We start from the raw sequence: 19,473 nt of genomic DNA, 5'->3' as shown, positions 1-19,473 counted from the left end.
AAACCTCATTAATTTGGACCCCTCTAATGTGGAATTTGTGATCATATGGATATTAACTTTGTGTTATATCGGCAGGGAAAAGCAGCAGATTAAATTATATCAGAGATATTTAACCTACTAAAAGATGAGATAAAACATTTTAGAAAAACCCCATGTATAGACACTGGGTATGCTAATAGAAGTTAAATGTTTGTTGTATTCTGATCTAATAATTAAGTAGGGTCCTCTATATGACAACTTAGTTCTCACTTGAGTTACTGTACGTGAACACCATACTTGAAAGTAGTAGCATGAATTCATTTAATATATTTTGTAATCTACCCTAGGCTTCCCCTAGTTATTGTGAATTAATTATTAAAGTTCCCATAATAACCATGCTAGCACCACAGAATATTTCCTTCATCTGGATTGTTGGGTATTTGGCACTTACGACAGCCAGCCTCATCAGAGTGGTCATTGCAGTCAAAAACGCCATCACAGTGGTAAATATTACTGATACATTGGTCTCCACTGGCACACTTGAATTCAGAGGCAGTGCAGTTATATACTACGGATGAAGGAGCATGGTATTAGAGTTCAACTCAGGTAGAAATCACTAAACACCAAAAATACTAAGCAACTATCGAGAGAAACCTCCTACTTACTACAATCAACTTCATCAGCTCCATCTGCACAGTCTCTATCTCCATCACACACATAGAATGGGTCAATGCAGCGATGATCAGGACACTGAAACTGACCAGGATCACATGTCCCTGTAAAATCTAACATGATGCAAAAACAAATCCAAGTTACACTTCGTTTTTCCTCTAACTAGCATAAGAACAACACTCAGAATGTCTCTCTTTTTCTTTAAGCATCTACACATGGAAGGTGGTGTGGGTCAATCAAAAGGAAGCTGAACTTTTAAGTTTCAATGTTGTTGTTGTGTGGCCATTTTCAGTTGTGCACAACTCTTCCTGACCCCATCTGAGGTTTTCTTGGCAAAGATACTAAGAGGGTTTGTCATTTCTTTTTCCAGCTCATTTTACAGATGAGGAAACTGAGGCAAAGAGGGTTACATGACTTGTCCAGGGTCATGCAGCTAGTAAGTATCTGAGGCCAGATTTGAACTCAGGTTTTCCTGACTCCAGACTACCACACCACCTAGCTGCCCAAGTTGCAATGTATTCTAAACCTATTGATAGGGAAGCCCATAGATGGAGGAAGGGATGGTAGGAGGCAACAAAGAAAACCCTAGCAAATTTGGGAAGCAAGGATGCAAATGCTATGAGTGTCAACGCAATTTTGTGAGCCTACTGATTATTGGGAACTATTTTCAAGGTTGGTGATCCAGGAGAAACAAGTTGAATGCTTAATTAGAGTTTAGTTCAAGTAGGATTTGAATTCAAATTCTAGTTTTGCCACCTAGCACTACTTGTATGTAGGGACAGGTAGGTGGGTCAGTGGATAAAGTGCCAGTCCTGGAGTCACCAAGACTCCTCTTCGTGAGTTCATATCTGGCCTCAGACACTTACTAGCTGTGTGACCCTGGGCTAGTCACTTAACTCTATTTGCCTGAGTTTCCTCTTCTGCAAAATGAGCTGGAGAAGGAAATGGTAAACCACTCTAGCATCTGTGCTAAGAGAACCCCAAATGGGGTCACAAAAAGTAGGACATGACAGAAACGTCCAAACAACAACACTTGTAGACATTTGGGTAAGTCACTGAACCTCTCTGGGTTTCAGTTTCTTCCCCTTGAAAATAAGAATATTGTACTAGATGATCTCTAAGGTAAATTCTGGCTCAAGATCTATGATCCTAGGCAATATCAGTCATGTGGGTATTCAAGCGTTGTCAATGCCAGACATCTTATTAGAGTCTCTATGGCAGGGGATTTGAAAGGAAGGGGAGCAGTGGAAAATACGGTTTCAAGGCTACGGTTGGAAAATAAAACTAGCAAAACTAGAAAATCAAAATCCACAAGTGAAAAATTACTAGATTGTAGCTTACTTTAATTTTGCCTATGCCTTGTAAGGAGCCATTCCACCCCACCCAACAAAAAATGGCCCAAACTCATCAATGTTGTCCACCTATACAAAGCATGAATGACTGATATTTCTCTATCTCTACCCATGAGCCACCACGTAAATGGGTTGTGTGACTAATTTAATTGAAAGTTCCAATTAGAACAAATCTCAGAGTCATCTTACTTTGCTGGTATAAAACCTCAGACTCATTCATTTAAAGTCAACCAAATTACCCCCAAACTAATAATATGAAATGATGCATATTAATTCTAGAAACACCAAATTTTAGCACTGGGAGGAATCATTAAATATAGAATCAAATCATAGAAATCAAATATAGAAAGCAACATGATAGAACAAAAAGGACACTTGTCTTGGAGTCAGAAGATGTAGGGGATTCAAATCCCAATTTTCCCCGTATTCACTCAGTGACTTTGGACAGATCACTTTAACTCTTTAAGCCTGAGCTTCCCCATATGTAAATTGGAAATAAGATTATAGGTGCTACCTCCACTACAGGGTTGTGGTGAGGGAAATACTTAATATAATTGTTGAGATAGCATTACTTTAGAGCTGAAAAAATTGAAACCCAGGGAGGTTGTAACTTCTTCCAAGATAAACAACTAGATCATGACAGAACCAATACCAGACTCAGATCTCCTGAATCTCATTTCAATACAGACATGAGCATTAGTATTGACCTGGAGCTTAAGAGAAAAGACAAGCAAAACAAAAATCAGACCAATGAGACTAAAAAAATTTATCTGTGTTCCTTTTTTCTGTCTTTTTTTTTTTGGCCTGAATCAAATGATCCATCCAGATAAAAAGCAAAAATTAAGTCAAATGTCTAGATTTTTCTCTACATGATATAAAACATTCAGATATTTTAAATCTCTGGATACTTATTTGATTTTTTTTTCAATTTTCATCTAGATATTTGGTATTAAGCAGACAGCCTTCACTTTGTTTTAATGGGAATTTGCATTAATTGGAAAATTCTAAGTCCACTTATTGAATGTAGACCAATGTAATCTTAAACTTTTAAGGGAGAGTCCAACATATGGAGGCAGAGAAGGCTAGGAGGCAGTGGAGGTGATAACCCTAGCAAATATGGGTACCTAAGATGTAAATGTCAAGGCAATTTTGTGAGCTTACTGATTAGTGGGAACTATCTTCAAAATTGATGATCTGGGAGAAACAAGTTGAACACTTACTACAGTTTTTTTCATCAGATCCATCCCCACAGTCGTTGTCTGTGTCACAAAGCCAGATCCTCGGGATACACTGATTGTTGTCACAAGTATACAAGTTTGCTGGGCAGGAAGCAGGTCCTGCAGTGGGGCAATGTTCTTCATCACTGCCATCCAGACAGTCATTGTGCGTATCACAGCGCCAGCGTCCTGGAATGCACTGCCCGTGAGCACAGGTAAATGCAGAGGCAGCACAGGTATTGTCTAAATCAGAAAAAGAATCATCTCTTAGACACTGGCTTTCACAACATTACAATTAGTTCCTTTCCTTACAAAAGCATGACCCAATGTGACTTCCTTCAACTACAATGGAAACTGGAAGAAGAGGGTGATCTAGGCAACAAACTTTTAAGTTAACGCCATTACATGATATCTACATTGACCATTGGAGTTCACAATAACTTTTAAAAATACTCATCAGGGACAATGTGTATGTCTGTGGAAGTAAAGAGAACTATGTATTTTCTTTGGAAGGGAAAGGAATAGAGAACTAACACTCAAGGTAGGAAGAAGAGATGAAGGGAAGAGAGAATTCATGTTTCTAATTCACTATTTACTCTTGTTCTTCAATACATTTTTCAATGCTTCCAGAAACTATAGCCTACACATAAGTTGATGCTGTGGATTAGTGCAGTGTCTTCAAACATTAAGTTCACATCAATAAATCACAGATCCAAAACCATCCTTCCTCCTTTACCCCCCGCCAAAAGAACTTTTTATCTCCACAAAAGGGCTTTTTTGCCAATAATCTTGCCCAGTTGTCCAAATCCTGAAATTTCTTCAACTATTCTTACTGTTTGAATTTTTTAATGGAATACTTTATAGTCATCAATAGTACTTTTTGCTCAGAGAGCTGGGCTGTGTCCAGGACTTTCCAGATTGGAGTAAGTATGAAAAGAAGAAAATGAGAAGGCAGATAGCTGACATTCTACACCTAAAGCACCACTCTTGAAGAGGAAAAGAAGCATACCAAATATGGTTTTCAAAGGCTTCCAGTTCAAGGACCTATTCAGGGACATTCATCTCTGAGGTCCTAAAAGGCATTGACCAATTTATTTTGGCTCAACATTGTGGAAAATGCTGTTGCCAAGATGTAATTAGCCTGTGCTGGTCCAAATACCCAATGGGAGAGGGAGCTTTTGAATTGTTGGAGGTCTCTTTCTCAGCTTTTTCTATACCTTTGAACTTTTGGGTATTATACTAGTTAAGAATGAATGTCCTCCCAAAGAGGCTAGGTTTAAAGGAGTCTAAAGTGATACACACTGTAAACTACTCAGAACCATTCTCAGGGTATTTTTGACCTAATTTCCTAATTCAAAAGCCACAGAAGTACATTTTACTCTCAACTACTCAAATGGATCTGTGACCTAACAACATGAATATTTATTCTCCCCAGTGATACAGGTCACAACTCATCTAACCCTACCCACCCCATCTGATTCCTGTTTATGTTCTCCCATAAATTCTGGGAATTTATTATTATTATCTGGGAATAAATTAGGGGCCTTTTTATAGATCTATTGACACACATACCCTGAGGTATGTAAGCTGTCCATCAGTTATCCATCATTCTTACTTTATGGCCAGCCCAGATTCTCTTTCTAATATACATTTCTTTGATGACATCCTTTATACCATTTCTTCATAATTCCTTGTTTGTTTTTTTGAATTGACATCTGTTCATAGCTGGCATATATCTCTCCATGGTCCTTTAGAAAAGTACTTCAATTCTTCAGACACCTTAGCCCCTGAGTGTTCAATGCTTTTCTAAACCAAAACTACACCACTAGTCTCTTACAAATCTACCTTTTTCCATCTGTCCATTCCAAGTAATTAACTTCCCTGCACAGATACTTACTTAGTGTACCACAGTGTTGCTCATCACTGTTATCATGGCAGTCATCAACACCATCACAGCGATAATACCTTGGTACACATCTGCCATTGTTACAGGAAAAGGAAAAGGACCCACACTGCAGAGTGGGTGGTTCATTGGATGGATCCTCAACACATGTCAGCTGGTTGGAGCTGAGCTTCATGCCATATGGGCAGCCACAAACTCGCTGAAAATTAGGAACTGGGAAACAAAAATGGCTGCAATCTCCATTGGGATTTGTTGCTCGATTGCAGTAGTTAGAGCCTGAAAAAGAAATGTGCTGAAGTATTATTCTTTGTAGAGTTCAATTAAAGATTAGCCAAACTAAGAATTACATCATTTACATAATTTAATAAATTAAATCCCAGAAACTATCCCGTAACAAGCCACTCTTTGGGAGTAAGTGCTTACAAGTTTTGTACTTCGCTTAATCTTTTTGAATTCCCCTTCCAAAATGCTCCCCCCCGCCATTTCCAAGGTAAGTTCTCTTGCTTAAATTCTACTAGTGCACTATCTAGTTAGCAGAAAGAATAAAAGGATCTGGAATCAAAGGACCTGGATTCAAATGCTCTCCTTAACACTTATTATAATATTTTATATGGGTCTGGGCAGTCCCTTAATCTCTATGTCCTCATTTTCCTTATCTATAAAATGAGGGGTTTGCAACCAATGACCTCTGAGATCCCTTCTACCCCTAGTTCTCTGATTGTATGATCCTAAGCTAATTGCATGGAATTACTATTGTTCAGTTGCTTCAGTCCCGTCCAAATCTCCATTTGGGATTTTCTTGGCAAAGATACTATAGTGGTTTGCCATTTCCTTCTCCAGCTCATTTTACTGATGAGGAAACTGAGGCAAACAGGGTTAAGTGACTTGCCCACGGTCACACAGCTAGTAAGTGTCTGAGGCCAGATTTGAACTCATGAAGATGAGTCTTCCTAAATCCAAGATCAGCACTCTATCTACATGCCACTTAACTGCCAATTATATTGGAATTATGGAGTTATATTCAACTATATACATACTGACATCATGAAACAATTTCTAAAAATAAATGGTAATGTTAGAAAATATAATGTCTTTTGTAAAGGCTATAAATCCACTTACCAGTTTGGGTATTAGCATCATAAGATTTCACATGCATTACATTATTAATGCCTCTTCGAATAATGGTCATCTCTCCACCATCAGTTTTCCTTACTCGAACAATTCCACCCAATCGCCAGTCAGTAAAATACACATAATCTGAAAATGAAGACATAGAGTAGTACTTACAATCAAAGGGTCCCATTCACTCACTCAATTATGTGTCACTGAAAAAATCCAACAGAACTAAGATTTCTTTTAGCAGAAAAAAAAATGCTTTATCCTTTTTTTCTTTCTGGAAAAATAGAAATAACTGAATAAAAACTTCAACATAGATAGGATCATAGATTTAGAATTGGAAGGGATCTTGAAGACAATTTCTTCTAAGTTCTTCATCTTACAGATGAGGAGAATAAGGGCAAAGGAGATTAAGTGATTGCCAAGGTCGCACAAGTAGTATATAACAGAGAAAAGATTTGATCCCAAGCCCTCTGATTCCAGAGCCAGTATGCTTTACACTATATTAAACTGCCTCTTTAATGAGTTTCATTATTTTTAATGATTTACTTCTTATTGGAGAAATGACTATCCTGTATATTACAAATAAATGTATTTCTCCAATTTCAATAAAGAATGTATAGGGTGTTTTGTACTTGTTTATAATTAAATTTATATTTGCACATTAAAAATGTTAATATCACACAATTTTTTGTACCATTCAATAAGTTGACCAATCAATCAATAAATATTTATCAAGTATCTAATGTACATCAGGCACAATTCCAATGCCAATTAACTCACCCATTAGAATAGTAGAATGGGAGACAGAAAACATATTTCTGCTATTTCTAAAATTTCATGTTCTGCATTCTAAAAAGAACTCTCAACTTTTTTCTCAGATTCAATTTTTTATGTAGAAAAAAAAGGTGTTCTGGTTAACTGAGAGTTAAGTCGAAAATCCTCCTTATTTCAACATTCATCGTTGAAAAAAAAAAACCATTAGCCCAGAAAGATAATGAGCAAATTCAAGTTTTCTCATTCTCAATCGATTTACTTCAAATCAAGTTACAAAATTTTTCATTCTCAATCTATTTTCTTCAAGTCAAGAAATTCAAGTTTTCTCTCAAAACAATGAGGAGAAAGAATATGGATGGGTCAATTGGCATCAAGCTGACTCCTGCCACTTCATGGTTCCCAGCTATGTTTATGGATAGGATGAAACATTGAAACAGTTGATGGAAAAATAGTGAAGGTATTAATGTTGTTTGCTGAACTTCTCATATCACTGCTACATTGCAAAAATTGTGTCTATGTTGGGGTCACTATCCTGTATCTGGCACAATAGATTAATAAGAATCAGAGAATTTGAAGAAACAGTCCTTTTACTAAAAATCATTCAATACCCTTAGGTATAAGCAATTCTCCATTTGATTTAAAAGCAGTCCATAGGATAAAAACAAATAAAAACCATGAGCAAGAAAGTTTCCCTGGAACCTCAGGAGTTTTTTGCCAAAGTCTCAACATGTGTGTTTATACTCCAAAAATAGCCACCAATTGCAGTGTGGTCCTGGCCTGAGTGAGCCTAGTGGTCTGAAATCAGCTCTGGCTAGACAGGCAGACAGATAGGCTGGACGAAGTCACCTCACAGATACCCTAATTTGGGTGGTGGTTCACATAAGGGGAAGAGGGTGGGAAATGAACCCTAAGAAAATCCACAGTGCAATGGATTGAGAGCCTACTCAGTTTTAGGAAATACTATAGGTGGGGAAAACCCAGAGGATCCCAGGCACTATCTTGAATAAGCTGCTGACCACTCAGTTTCCAGCTAAGTGCAGGAGAATCCTTGTTGAAAATATCTTTTCTCTATTACAGCTAAATAAGTTGCCTTTGTTAATTGTTGAATGACCTTTGAGTGCCTTAACAGTGAGCCTAAACTAACAGGGTACTGGCCTGAGTCAGGCCCCTCCTCAACAGTCTACTATTCCCCCCTTCACCTCTAGATTTAGAGTCACATGGTAATCCAATACATAGTCACATATGCTGGAGAATGGCTTTCCCAGAGAGATTCTGGCCAGGCTCTTACCAACAACAAAGGACCAGGAGATGCCAGAAATGTGTTAGCACAATTAGCTTTCTCATCTTCTTCATTCATTCATTCATTTAACAAATTTTTAGCATGTACCATATGTAAGGAATTGTGCTGGATGCTAGAGATACAAAGATGGAAAGTGGCACCATTCCTGACTTCAAGAAGTTTGCATTCTAACAGGAAAGATACAATACTTTACAAATAACTATGATTTTAAAAATAAGTCCTAACAAAGTTGTGAAAATTGGGAAAATCAAATTCTATTTTGTTATTGATTATATTCTGTACCACTGCTGATTTAGTCATGTTTCATTTGTCCCAGAGTTAAGTTTGAAAACTCAGATGCCCTGTAAATCACTCATTGTCTCTGAGTTAAGTTTAGAAGTTCAGTTCTCCTGCTAATCATTTTTTTCTATTTTTGCCTCAAGGAAATCTATTATTGATGGATGCAAGTGAATGCCAGGGAGTCTGGTCTGTCATCCAAGCTAGTCTGGTCCACCATCACTAACCTGTCCTTGCAGATGGACTCAAACAATGAACATTTCTTAGCATGCTAGCCCCTCTTTCCTAATTTCCAGTCAATCATATTGTTCTTCACACCTATGATGATACAAGCTTTATAACCAGTTTTACCGTTTTCCCCGTTTATGATGCTGCTGTCTATTTTTAGATGCTCCTCCTGTCTATAAAAAAGGAATGCGAGCCCATTTCAGGGTATTAGCTTTTCTGAAGGGGCTGAAATCCTGTTTATTGGCAAATTCACACTTTGTCGGTAAATTGATAGTGTTTGGAACTTTGTGCCTCAGTTTACCTTATTTCAATCGTAACAGCTATTTATGAACATTTGGAGAAAGAAGTCACATTAGATGAGATGTTTTACTGTTTCAAACTCACTTTCAAAGATTGTAAGACCAAATGGATGAGTCATCTGGTTAATGCGCTCAAGAGTCCGTCGATCCAGACCATCAAATGTGCTGTGCTCAATTTTATCAAAAAAGGCATCTACCCAGTACAGCCGTAAAGCACTAAGATAATAATAACAATAAAGTGGTTGGTTTGTTAAACAATAGTAATAAAGACAGATAACTAACATTTACATAGCACTTTAAGGTTTGCAAAGTACTTTAACTCATGTCAACCCAGTTGATCCTCACAACAACTGTGAGGTAGGTAGTGTTATTATACCAATTTTACACATGAGAAAATTGAGGTTAATAAATGTTCAGTGACTTGCCCAGGGTTACACAGCTAGGGAGCATGTGTCAGCATTTGAACCCAGATCTTCCTGACTCCAAGTTCTGCACTCTATCTGCAGCATCTATGAGACCTTAAGATCCACAAAAAATTTTATGAACATTATCTAACTTCAGCTCCATAATAGCTCTATAAGGTAGGGGCCTGGAGTCAGGAAGATGAGTTTAAATCTGGCCTCAGATACTTAATAATTGTGTGACCTTGGGCAAGTCACTTAACCTCTGCTTGCCTCAGTTTTCTCAGCTGTAAAATGGTGATAATAACCACCTCCCAGGGTGGTTGTGAGGATCAAATCATATAATATTTGTAAAACACTTAGCATGGTGCTATTTGTAAAGTGCATAGCACATAGTTTTAATTCGTTTCATTTTTCAGTCATTTTGCGGTTGTATCAGACTCTTTGTGACCCCATTTGAGGTTTTCTTGGCAGAGATACTGGCATGGTTTTCTATGAACTTCTCCAGCTCATTTTACAGATGAGGAAACTGAAGCAAACATGTTTAACTGAATTTCCCAGGGTCACATAGCAAAGTGTCTGAGGCCAGATTTGAACTCAGGAAGAGGAATCTTCATAACTTCAGGTCTAATGCTCTATCCACTGTGTCACCTAGATACCTATAGAACATAGTAGGTACCATATAAATGCTAGTGGTTACTAATATTATTATTATTGTTATTATCAACTCCATTTTACAGATGATGTGAGTAAGATTCAGAGATGTTAAGTAATTTGCACTGGTCACACAACTAGCATGTGCCAGATGTGGAATTTAAGTCCAGTGATCTATTTACTGCCATTCAAGTAGCTAGTAGAAAGATTGTATGTGATAATTATCTAAAAATAATAATAATATTTCTGTCAAGTAACTTTACATTAATTTCTTTAAAGTTACTTTGAATTTCTTATTGTTTTAGAATTTAACTTCAAAAAAATCAGAGGGCCAAGTAATAATACACATAATAAAAATGCTAAATGTATTTATTTCCAAAAGTTTTCTCCTTCCTCTGGAATCCTGTACTATTTACCATCTACTGCCTTGTCCTCTTTCTTACCTCCTCATATATCTCAGTTCTCAAACTACATTTTCTTTCCCTGAAGGCAACTCACATATCATGGACTTTTTCCCCCTTGCATGGCACTTAAACATAGCAGAAGCTTGGTAAATATGACCTGATTGGTGTATTACTACCCAGAAAGTCTTAGAATCAGAGATTAGAATTATAAGGGACTAAGAAGCCATTTATTCCAACCCCTATCTGTCCGTTAATCTCCTATACAACGTCTCTCCAAAATGGTCATCTAATCTTTGCACCTACTTCCCAGGGTAGTTGTGAGGATCAAATGATATAATGTTTGTAAAATACTTAGCATAGTGTTATTTATAAAGTACATAGCACATAGTTTTTATTCATTTCATTTTTCAGTCATTTTTCAGTTATATCTGACTCTTTGTGACCCTTTTTGAGGTTTTCTTGGCAAAAATACTGGAGTGGTTTGCCATTTCCTTCTCCAGCTGATTTTTACAGATGAGGAAACTGAGGCAAAGTTAAGTGACTTGCCCAAGGTCACACAGCTTATAAGTGTCTAAGGCCAGATTTGAAATCAGAGAAGATGAGTATTCCTGACTTCAGACCTGGAACTTTATCCATTGTGACACTTAACTGCCTTTAGAAGATGGTAGGTGTTAGGGCAGCTAGGTGGTGCAGTGGATAGAGCACCGGCCCTGAAGTCAGGAGGACCTGAGTTCAAATCTGGCCTCAGACCACCTTGACACTTACTAGCTGTATGACCCTAGGCAAATCAATTAACACCAATTGCCTTATAAAAAAAAAAAACTAGAAGATGCTAGTTAACTGGCTAACTAACCTCTCCTCCAGTTTTCAGTAACATGTATATGATTTAAATATAGGTGTAGGCATAACTGTAGCTAATAGATAATACCTATATTTTTGTGTTTTTATGTAGTTCTGTCTGTTCTCCCAATTATTTTACCAAATACCACCATCATTCCCTTCAAGTTCATGTCTTCTTCCTTGTCATCACCCCCAAAATCCCTCATATCGCACTCTACACCTGAAACTCAGTAACTTACCCCCAGTCTAGGGCCAAACCATTAGGCCATCCAAGAGTGGTGTTCACTATTGGCATTGCATGAGACCCGTCACTCCAGGCTCTCATAATTTTAGCAGGACGGTACCAGTCTGTCCAGAACATATACCTGCAAAACGGGAATATGAATGAGGAGCATTAAATCAAAGATGCCAAAAATGTGCACCAACTCTAGGTCAAGTAGAAAGTTTCCCTAAATTCTGATTTATTTTCTCCACACAACACTGGGCTTTGAGGATAAGCTACATGAATTAACTAGTGATATAGCTGAATACAAAATACAGTTGTCAAAATGTGACCAACATCATAAAAAATAAAGGGATTAAAACAGGTTAGCACAATCACATATATGTATATGTATATAATGGACAGATGCATACATAATTGAATACAAAATATTTGTGCATAAGAAATAATATTCTAAAATATAGAAGAATGTAATATTATATACACACATACATATACACATACACACACATATATATAGTTAGTGCAAAAGGTTCTAAGAATACATTAATTATTTTTTATCTAGACCCATAAGAGTTAACGTGGTATCAGTAGAGAACCACCCTTGAAGTCAGAAAGATCTGAATTCAAGACCTCCCACTGACACATACTGGCTATGTGACCCTAGGAACCTCTCAGCACTCACAAATAACTCTATAGTTCAATAGTGTCAAACTCGAATAGAACACAGGTCACTAAACCATATATAAGGATCCCTAAAACAATATACTGACTTTAAAAACTACATATTTACATTATCTATGTTCTATGGTATTTTTATTTATTTTGCTAAACAAGTCCCAATTACATTTTAATCTGGTTTGGTAGCACTCCAGAGGGTTGCAGACCCTTGAATCCTGTGTTTAAACCTCTGCTTTAAACAATAAATGGCAAATTTTGCTGGTAGAGGGACCTTCCTTACTGGAATTCCCTTACACAAATGAAATGACCTCAGGTATACTAAAGCAAATACATGAGCATAAATAATTATTCTTAAATAAGATTAGGAATAAATGTTAGACTAATTCAAGTTTAACAAAAAGTTTTTTCCAGGCCATATTTATATTTATTTATATAAAAGGACTAAGTTGACAAAACTTAGTAAACACATACAAATATCACAGAATACTGTAAAACTCCATAGCATAGGATGTCATATAATAATCTGACAACAGCAAATGGTACACCTTAGAACAAATAAACTTGTTCATAGTCTTATAATGGGATGCTTGCCACGGAATAGCAACAAGAAATACCTTAGAAAATGCTTCTCACGTGTACAAAGCTTTCCAATATGATATGCTACTGGAAAAACTGAAAAGTTGCTGAAGTTTGAAATTTACCTTACAAAACCCAAAATTCATACCAGGCATTTTCACTTTCAGAATTTGGGAGGAAAATAGCAGGATGACTGGCTGATTGGTTGAAGCAGAACTGTACTCAGGAAGAATAAAGTCAACAATCACATAATTTTGTTCCCCCAGAATTTAAATGTCATTGACTTTTTAGGCAAAGGTTATTGCCAATAGGATTTCCAAATAATTTCCTAGAACAGTTCTGTGGAGAGTTTCTAAAAGGACATGGAAGAAAACTGCACCATATAAGAAGGTATGGAAGTGTTATTAAGTACACCACTACAGGGAAAAGCCAGGCAGTGAGATTACAGATGCACTAAAATAGCTAAGAAGTAGGAAGAACATCAGAGATAGGGGCTTAAATCTAATAAGCTCATCCACTTATTAACATTGTCATCTTTGACAAGTCACTTTAAATTCTCTCAACCTTGGTTTCTCCATTTGTACAAAAACAAAAAACCTACTCTTCCTACCTCCCAGATCATGGTCAGGATAAAATGAGATAACATAGGTAAATAGCTTTACAAACCTTAAATGCTATATAAATATACACTATTATTATCAGAGTCTTCACTGATAGATGTCATCTCCTATGATCACAGAATCTAAAGCTAGAAGGAACCTTAAAGATCCCATGATTCAAACCCATCTTCTGATATTGAAATGTATGTTAAGGTTGGAAAAACCCTGGATTAGAAGACAAAATGAACCAAAGACTTCTCTTGACCAATATAAAGCTAAATTAAGCATGTTTATGTCTTAAATCTACCCCAAATTGCCTATTTTTAATGAATGTCAATATATGCAAAAGAAATTTTTGTGCCACATGCCACGTCTTCCCCTGACCTGAAGAGACTACTTAAGGTCAACATCGATTTTACATACAGGAATGCCTTGCCCAAACTATCTTTTGATGTTCAAGAGTGACAGAGATAAAATTGGGCTAGTAATCCAGAAAACATTTTTTTTCTTTCAGCTGGTTTCTCTTAATCAAAGTTATTCTAACCTGAAGTTTGACTTCCCATAATGTGTCTTCTTGACCTCATAGGAGTTAAAAGAATCCTCAAAGTAGTGAATAATTGGGCAACTTTTCAAAACTAGGCATCATAATTTAAGTTTGTTAGCAAATTCATGTGGTGAACAAGTGCTTAGTATAGAAGTTAATAAAGTTCCTCACTAGTAAAGCCATTATTTTTAAAGGTTTCTCAGTCAATTCTATGAAGAGGAAGCTAAAAGAATAGCCAAAATAAGCAAGACTTGCTTTGTACGATTTTAGTTCTAGGGGTCAGTCTCTCACCACAAAGAAGTACATAAGGAATATTAGCCACACTTTTCATCATACTCTTCAAAACAAAACTATGTTGCTTGGAGTTAATTATTCTGAAAACACAACTTAGTATTTCATCATGCTCAAATATGGTAATATAAGTCCTGAAAAGAAACATTGTAAACTTCTCTGTCTTAACTTGTCTGACCCTATAGAGTGTGTAATAGTAAAACACATGAAACTTTATCTGGGGTCTAAGAGATTTTTTAAAAATATAGATCCTACTGGATGAACAGGCAAGTTTTGCTTAACTTCATATCAATACATTAAAACAGGAACAGAACCTAAGCCTTTAAAGATAATTCCATTGGATATTCCTTCACTATGGAATCTATTTTACCTTGTACTTTTTTCTGCAATTCTGACAATCATGAGGGAATAAAAGGAAAATAAATTAGGAAATATGAAATGGAGGAATATTTGTGAGAGGGAGATAAAGTGATTAGTTTCATTTATTCTTATACAGATAAAATTAAAAGCTATTTAGATTCAAAGAATACAATCTTATGTTAACAAACCAACAACCAAATTCCCAACAGCATCATTTTTCAATGACTGTAGACCTAGAATACCTAGGACCTAGAATACCAAGCTTTTAACAAAGAAAATACAAGTAAGCGCACATTTACTTACCCAATAACCGGATGGACCACTATTGATCGTGGGTTGTTTAAGTTCTGGACTATTGCTCGTCTTGATTTATCCACTAGTCTCATGACACTTATACTCCTGTATCGGGGATCTGTCCAATAAAGATTCTTTGAAATCCAATCAAAAGCTAAATCTTCAACACTTTCCACCCTGTTGGCTGTGAGAATTTCTCTTCCTAAGAGTTAAAATATATACATGGCTTAACTCAAAATCTTTTACATGTGGTTATATAAAGGCATTAATGTATATTTAAAGTATGGTTCAGTAACTCATATAAAAAGAATTCTTTTAAAAGATTGTAACATTATGAATATTATACGGCAGTGAAAGAGAAATAAATTTTAAAACCAGAAATTTGAAGGATTTTTAAAATTAGAGATGATGTGATGAGTTTAGTCTTGCAGTGATAAAAATTAAAAGTTGTTTGGATTCACAGAATATAATCTTATATTCATGTGTAATAACATTAAGTATGTAAATAAAATACCAATATATTCCTAAGGGTTTTAAATCTCAAAGGGAAAATATAACCCTAATAAATTTAGAACTCACACTGGTTTGATCTTTTCCCACCCTCCCTCATTCAACCTTCCAGACAAGTTTTGTCATTGCAGAAGATCTGATTATATGATACCTGATTTCACCCACTTATGAACACTATCCTTAGCTAGCCTTGAGGGTCTGGCACTGCCCAGCACAAGTTGTAGGGGTTGCCCAGAGGTATTAACTCCCGAACTCTTTACTCAAGAGTCATCCATAGTGACAGCACTGCCAAGTTTTCAAAAGACTAGCAAATACCCCACAACACAGACATCAGAATAAGGTGCAGGAAGAAGAAAAAAGATTTTTCTTTTCTTTGCAATTTTTTCAATTCTTTTTCACTTGTTTAAAGATCTACAATAGGGAAGTTACCACAGAGAGCAAATCATACTTTTCTTCCATGGAGAAATCTAACTAATTATAGATTTACATATTTTATTGCTAGCCACATTATTGGGGGACCTCCTAAATGAATACTTATATGTAGTTCACCTTTAATTCCAAGTTCATGGATTTACTTCTAGCCTAAAGTCTAGGTAGTCTATTGTTTTTAAACAGAAATAAATGGAAGTCATTTTCAGACATGTTTGAGTATAGCCTAGTATCCTTTTATCGATTTCAGGTTCTCTACAAAAGGTATAAGCTTTATGTTTGATTTTCTGATTGAGAATACAACAGCCAATTATCATTCACACATTTTTGAGCTTTCAAAATAAAGGGAAAGTAGGGGCAGCTAGGTGGCACAGTAGATAGAGCTCTGACCTTAGAGTCAGGAGGACCTGGGTTCAAATACAGCCTCAGACACTGGACACTTACTAGCTGTGTGACCTTGAGCAAATCACTTAACCCCAACTGCCTCACGAAAAAGCAAAAACTAAATAAATAAATAAATAAAGGGAAATTATCCATTGTAGTTTTGTTTATTTGTTTGTTTTAATGAATACAGCTACTGATATTTTTCTCTTAATCAAACTCCTTTTACCAAAGATATTAGACTATCAAACTTAGAAGCAAAACAAAGCTTATTAACTTAGTTATATCAAATTTCTCCAGCTAAACAATTTCAGACAGAAAATTAAAGAGATTGATTATATCCCACCTGTGCCATCAATTTTTTGTTTATAAATAATATCCTTAGTTGTATCAGAAAAAAAAATAGTGTCTTCCTGTGCATAAAAATCAATCCCAACAAAGTAGGAAGGGCTTCCTGTCACTGGAATGATGACGTCTTCCTGGGTAGAGAGGTTGAATGGGATCCCACGTACTGCCAACTGGGATGAAAAGAGCAGAAATTGCCGCACAGCTACAAAGATTAAAAAAAAAGTTTAGTTTTTTTAATGGCCTCTTCAATATTAAAAAAGCTCCCAAATAAATATATATTCATAAAGTGTATTTTTCATAATTTTCATGTTAGTGTGAAAATCAAAATTAATTGAATATAAAATAGTTGGAAAGAAGAAAGAGAGAGGAAAAGTAGGAAACGACATCAGCAGTAAAACATAACAGTATGTGGTCAAAGTGTTTCAGACATATCTTAAAATGAATGTGATAAAGTGTTAGAATAACAAAGGAACAAAGTAGGAGGAGAAAAGACAACCAGCTAGGAAGAACACACATCTGTCCCACCTGCCATGTCTTCCTATGAAGCTTCTATTTAAAACATCTTTTAGAAAGGATTCTACCCCTGTGCTACATGAATACAGGCATTCAGGAGTTCCATTAAATCCCATGGGAATCCCATCAAAAACCATCTGTAAAATCCATTTCTCAGTACATTTTTTTCTGGCTCACTTCTGTGAAGGCCCCCATGCCAGAAAGTGCACTGAGGTTCTGAGAGCATCAGCAGCCACAGCAAGACAGACAATTGAAAAATACAAAATGTGGCAAGGCGCTGAATAAAAGCTTTTTAGTCCTGAGGATAAAAGAAGAACGTATCAGAGAACAGGAGGGGAGAGAGAGAGAGAGACAGAGAGAGAGAGAGAGAGAGAGAGAGAGAGAGAGAGAGAGAGAGAGAGAGAGAGAGAGAGAGAGAGAGAAGAATGCTGGGTCCAGGGCAGGAGATGCAATTTATAGTAATTGGGACACAATCATAGATAGATAGATAGATAGATAGATAGATAGATAGATAGATAGATAGATAGATAGATAGATAGATAGATGGATAGATAGATAATAAAGAGGTATGCATACTAGAGGTAGGTAATTCAGTCTCTGATTTTAAGGATATTAAGAACATTTTTAATTGATTCCAGAAATAGCTGAGACATTAACAGAACTGTCTGAGGACAGCTAAGATGAATCCCAGTCTTCCACTAAGGGTTAGAAGCAACAGGCACCGAAAGTTTAGCATCTGCCAAGGTAATAAAGCCAAAATCACAACTGGTCAACTACAAAGGGAATCTCTGGAGTGAGAATTGATACTCAAGAAAAAGAATTAAGTTGAAAGGGTTCATGTTTTCTCTCAAAGGAGCAAAGTCTTTGAAAGGTGTGATCTAGTTAAAAGCTTACCTGATTTTCCAAGAGATATCATTAATAGCTTAAGAGAAACTACTAAAAATGTAAAGAAGAACCTTTAAGGTAAAGTTAAGATGAATAGTGGAAAGTGACAACTAAATTGGAGGTTAGGCTAATTAGAGAAGAGAATCCCAAATTAAAACATCCAGCATTTATTTTTGCATTATGTGTAGCAAACTTTTTTTAATTCCAAGAGGTCAGTTCATGAAGGGGAATACCATGCCATCAGAAAAAACTAGAGAGTTAAGAGGGGAAGCAAGATGAAAATTAAAGTCTGAAATATAAGTGACTTATATTTCTTATATTTCTGTCAACAAGGCAGAAACCCACATCTTTAAACTCTACCAACCACAGCAATTATTATCTCCTGAAGACTCACAGTACACCTGGCATTGTACTGTGTTCTATAAAGATCATACAGAGTTCTTTATGCTATAAGAAAGCATGAGGGGAAAAAAATTAACCAAGCAAAGCATGGGAAAACTACCCCAGCCAAAAACAAAATGGCATTTGATAGGCAGGATAGAGCAAGGACACATGGACCATTCTACTGTTTTGCCGAAAAGACCATCCATAGCATTTTTCTTACCAATGCAACGTCGTCCATCAGGGTGTAAGTCAAACCCCAGGATGCATCTGCAGCGGTAGCCCAGGCCATCATTATCAGTTCTATGACTAAGGACGCACACCTGGTCACAACCTCCATTGTTATTCCCACAAGGATTCCTTACTGGAAGGTGGGGGGGGGGGAGGGAATTAGATAGAGAATTAGATCTCAGGTATTCTCCTGTCATTAACATTTGGGTTTTCATATTTTCCCCAAAACTCAGTTCAATACAATTCAACACATAGTCATTAAGTATTTTTAAAGTACCTACTATGTGTAAATCTCTAAACTTGGAGCTAGAGATACAAATGAATGAACAAAATAGTCCTTGCCCTCATTTAAAACTTAATTTTAAAAGATTACTTATTTTCTCCCTATACACTGGTGAGAATTTTCTTCTTCCATTTCCACACCTAAATATGAACCATGACTTTGAAATAACATGACTGATTTTTTAACAAACATACCACAATTTACACATGCAAATTAATATTGTCCCCTTCAAAATAGCAGGTAACACCTCAGGAGGTAGTATACCATTATTCCAACAATTGCTTTATCACTATACCAAATTGTTTTGAAACATTTGTTTAGGAATTCTTTGCTTTTAAAATATGTGGTACTTTCTTCTGCATCTCCTCTATGACAGCAAATCTTGGAGTGTGAATTTGACTTGTGAAAATATCCATAGATAGATAGAATAAAGAAATAAAGAGATAGATAGAGAGATAGATAGATAGATAGATAGATAGATAGATAGATAGATAGATAGATAGATAGATAGATAGATAGATAGATA

General features: G+C 36.1%; 1 protein-coding gene across 3 annotated transcripts in view; it reads right to left on the bottom strand.

The window, feature by feature from the left end:
* Window positions 1–19,473, bottom strand: part of LRP2 (LDL receptor related protein 2) — a 258,128-nt gene that overhangs the window by 140,040 nt on the left and 98,615 nt on the right. For all 3 annotated transcript variants that reach the window (XM_027866126.1, XM_027866127.1, XM_027866125.1), the window contains 10 exons: window positions 18,657–18,797; window positions 16,653–16,856; window positions 14,996–15,188; window positions 11,658–11,783; window positions 9,205–9,335; window positions 6,243–6,380; window positions 5,118–5,399; window positions 3,224–3,463; window positions 645–764; window positions 431–547 (listed from right to left, as the gene is read on the bottom strand). In XM_027866126.1, the coding sequence (XP_027721927.1) occupies window positions 431–547; window positions 645–764; window positions 3,224–3,463; window positions 5,118–5,399; window positions 6,243–6,380; window positions 9,205–9,335; window positions 11,658–11,783; window positions 14,996–15,188; window positions 16,653–16,856; window positions 18,657–18,797 (1,692 nt within the window). The remainder of the gene's footprint in view (window positions 1–430; window positions 548–644; window positions 765–3,223; window positions 3,464–5,117; window positions 5,400–6,242; window positions 6,381–9,204; window positions 9,336–11,657; window positions 11,784–14,995; window positions 15,189–16,652; window positions 16,857–18,656; window positions 18,798–19,473) is intronic.

The sequence above is a fragment of the Vombatus ursinus genome, unplaced genomic scaffold (genome assembly GCF_900497805.2).
Source record: "Vombatus ursinus unplaced genomic scaffold, bare-nosed wombat genome assembly UNPS02014779.1, whole genome shotgun sequence".
Taxonomy (NCBI): domain Eukaryota; kingdom Metazoa; phylum Chordata; class Mammalia; order Diprotodontia; family Vombatidae; genus Vombatus; species Vombatus ursinus.
The sequence above is the reverse complement of the archived record's forward strand: the minus strand, read 5'-3'. Positions and strand labels throughout refer to the sequence as shown.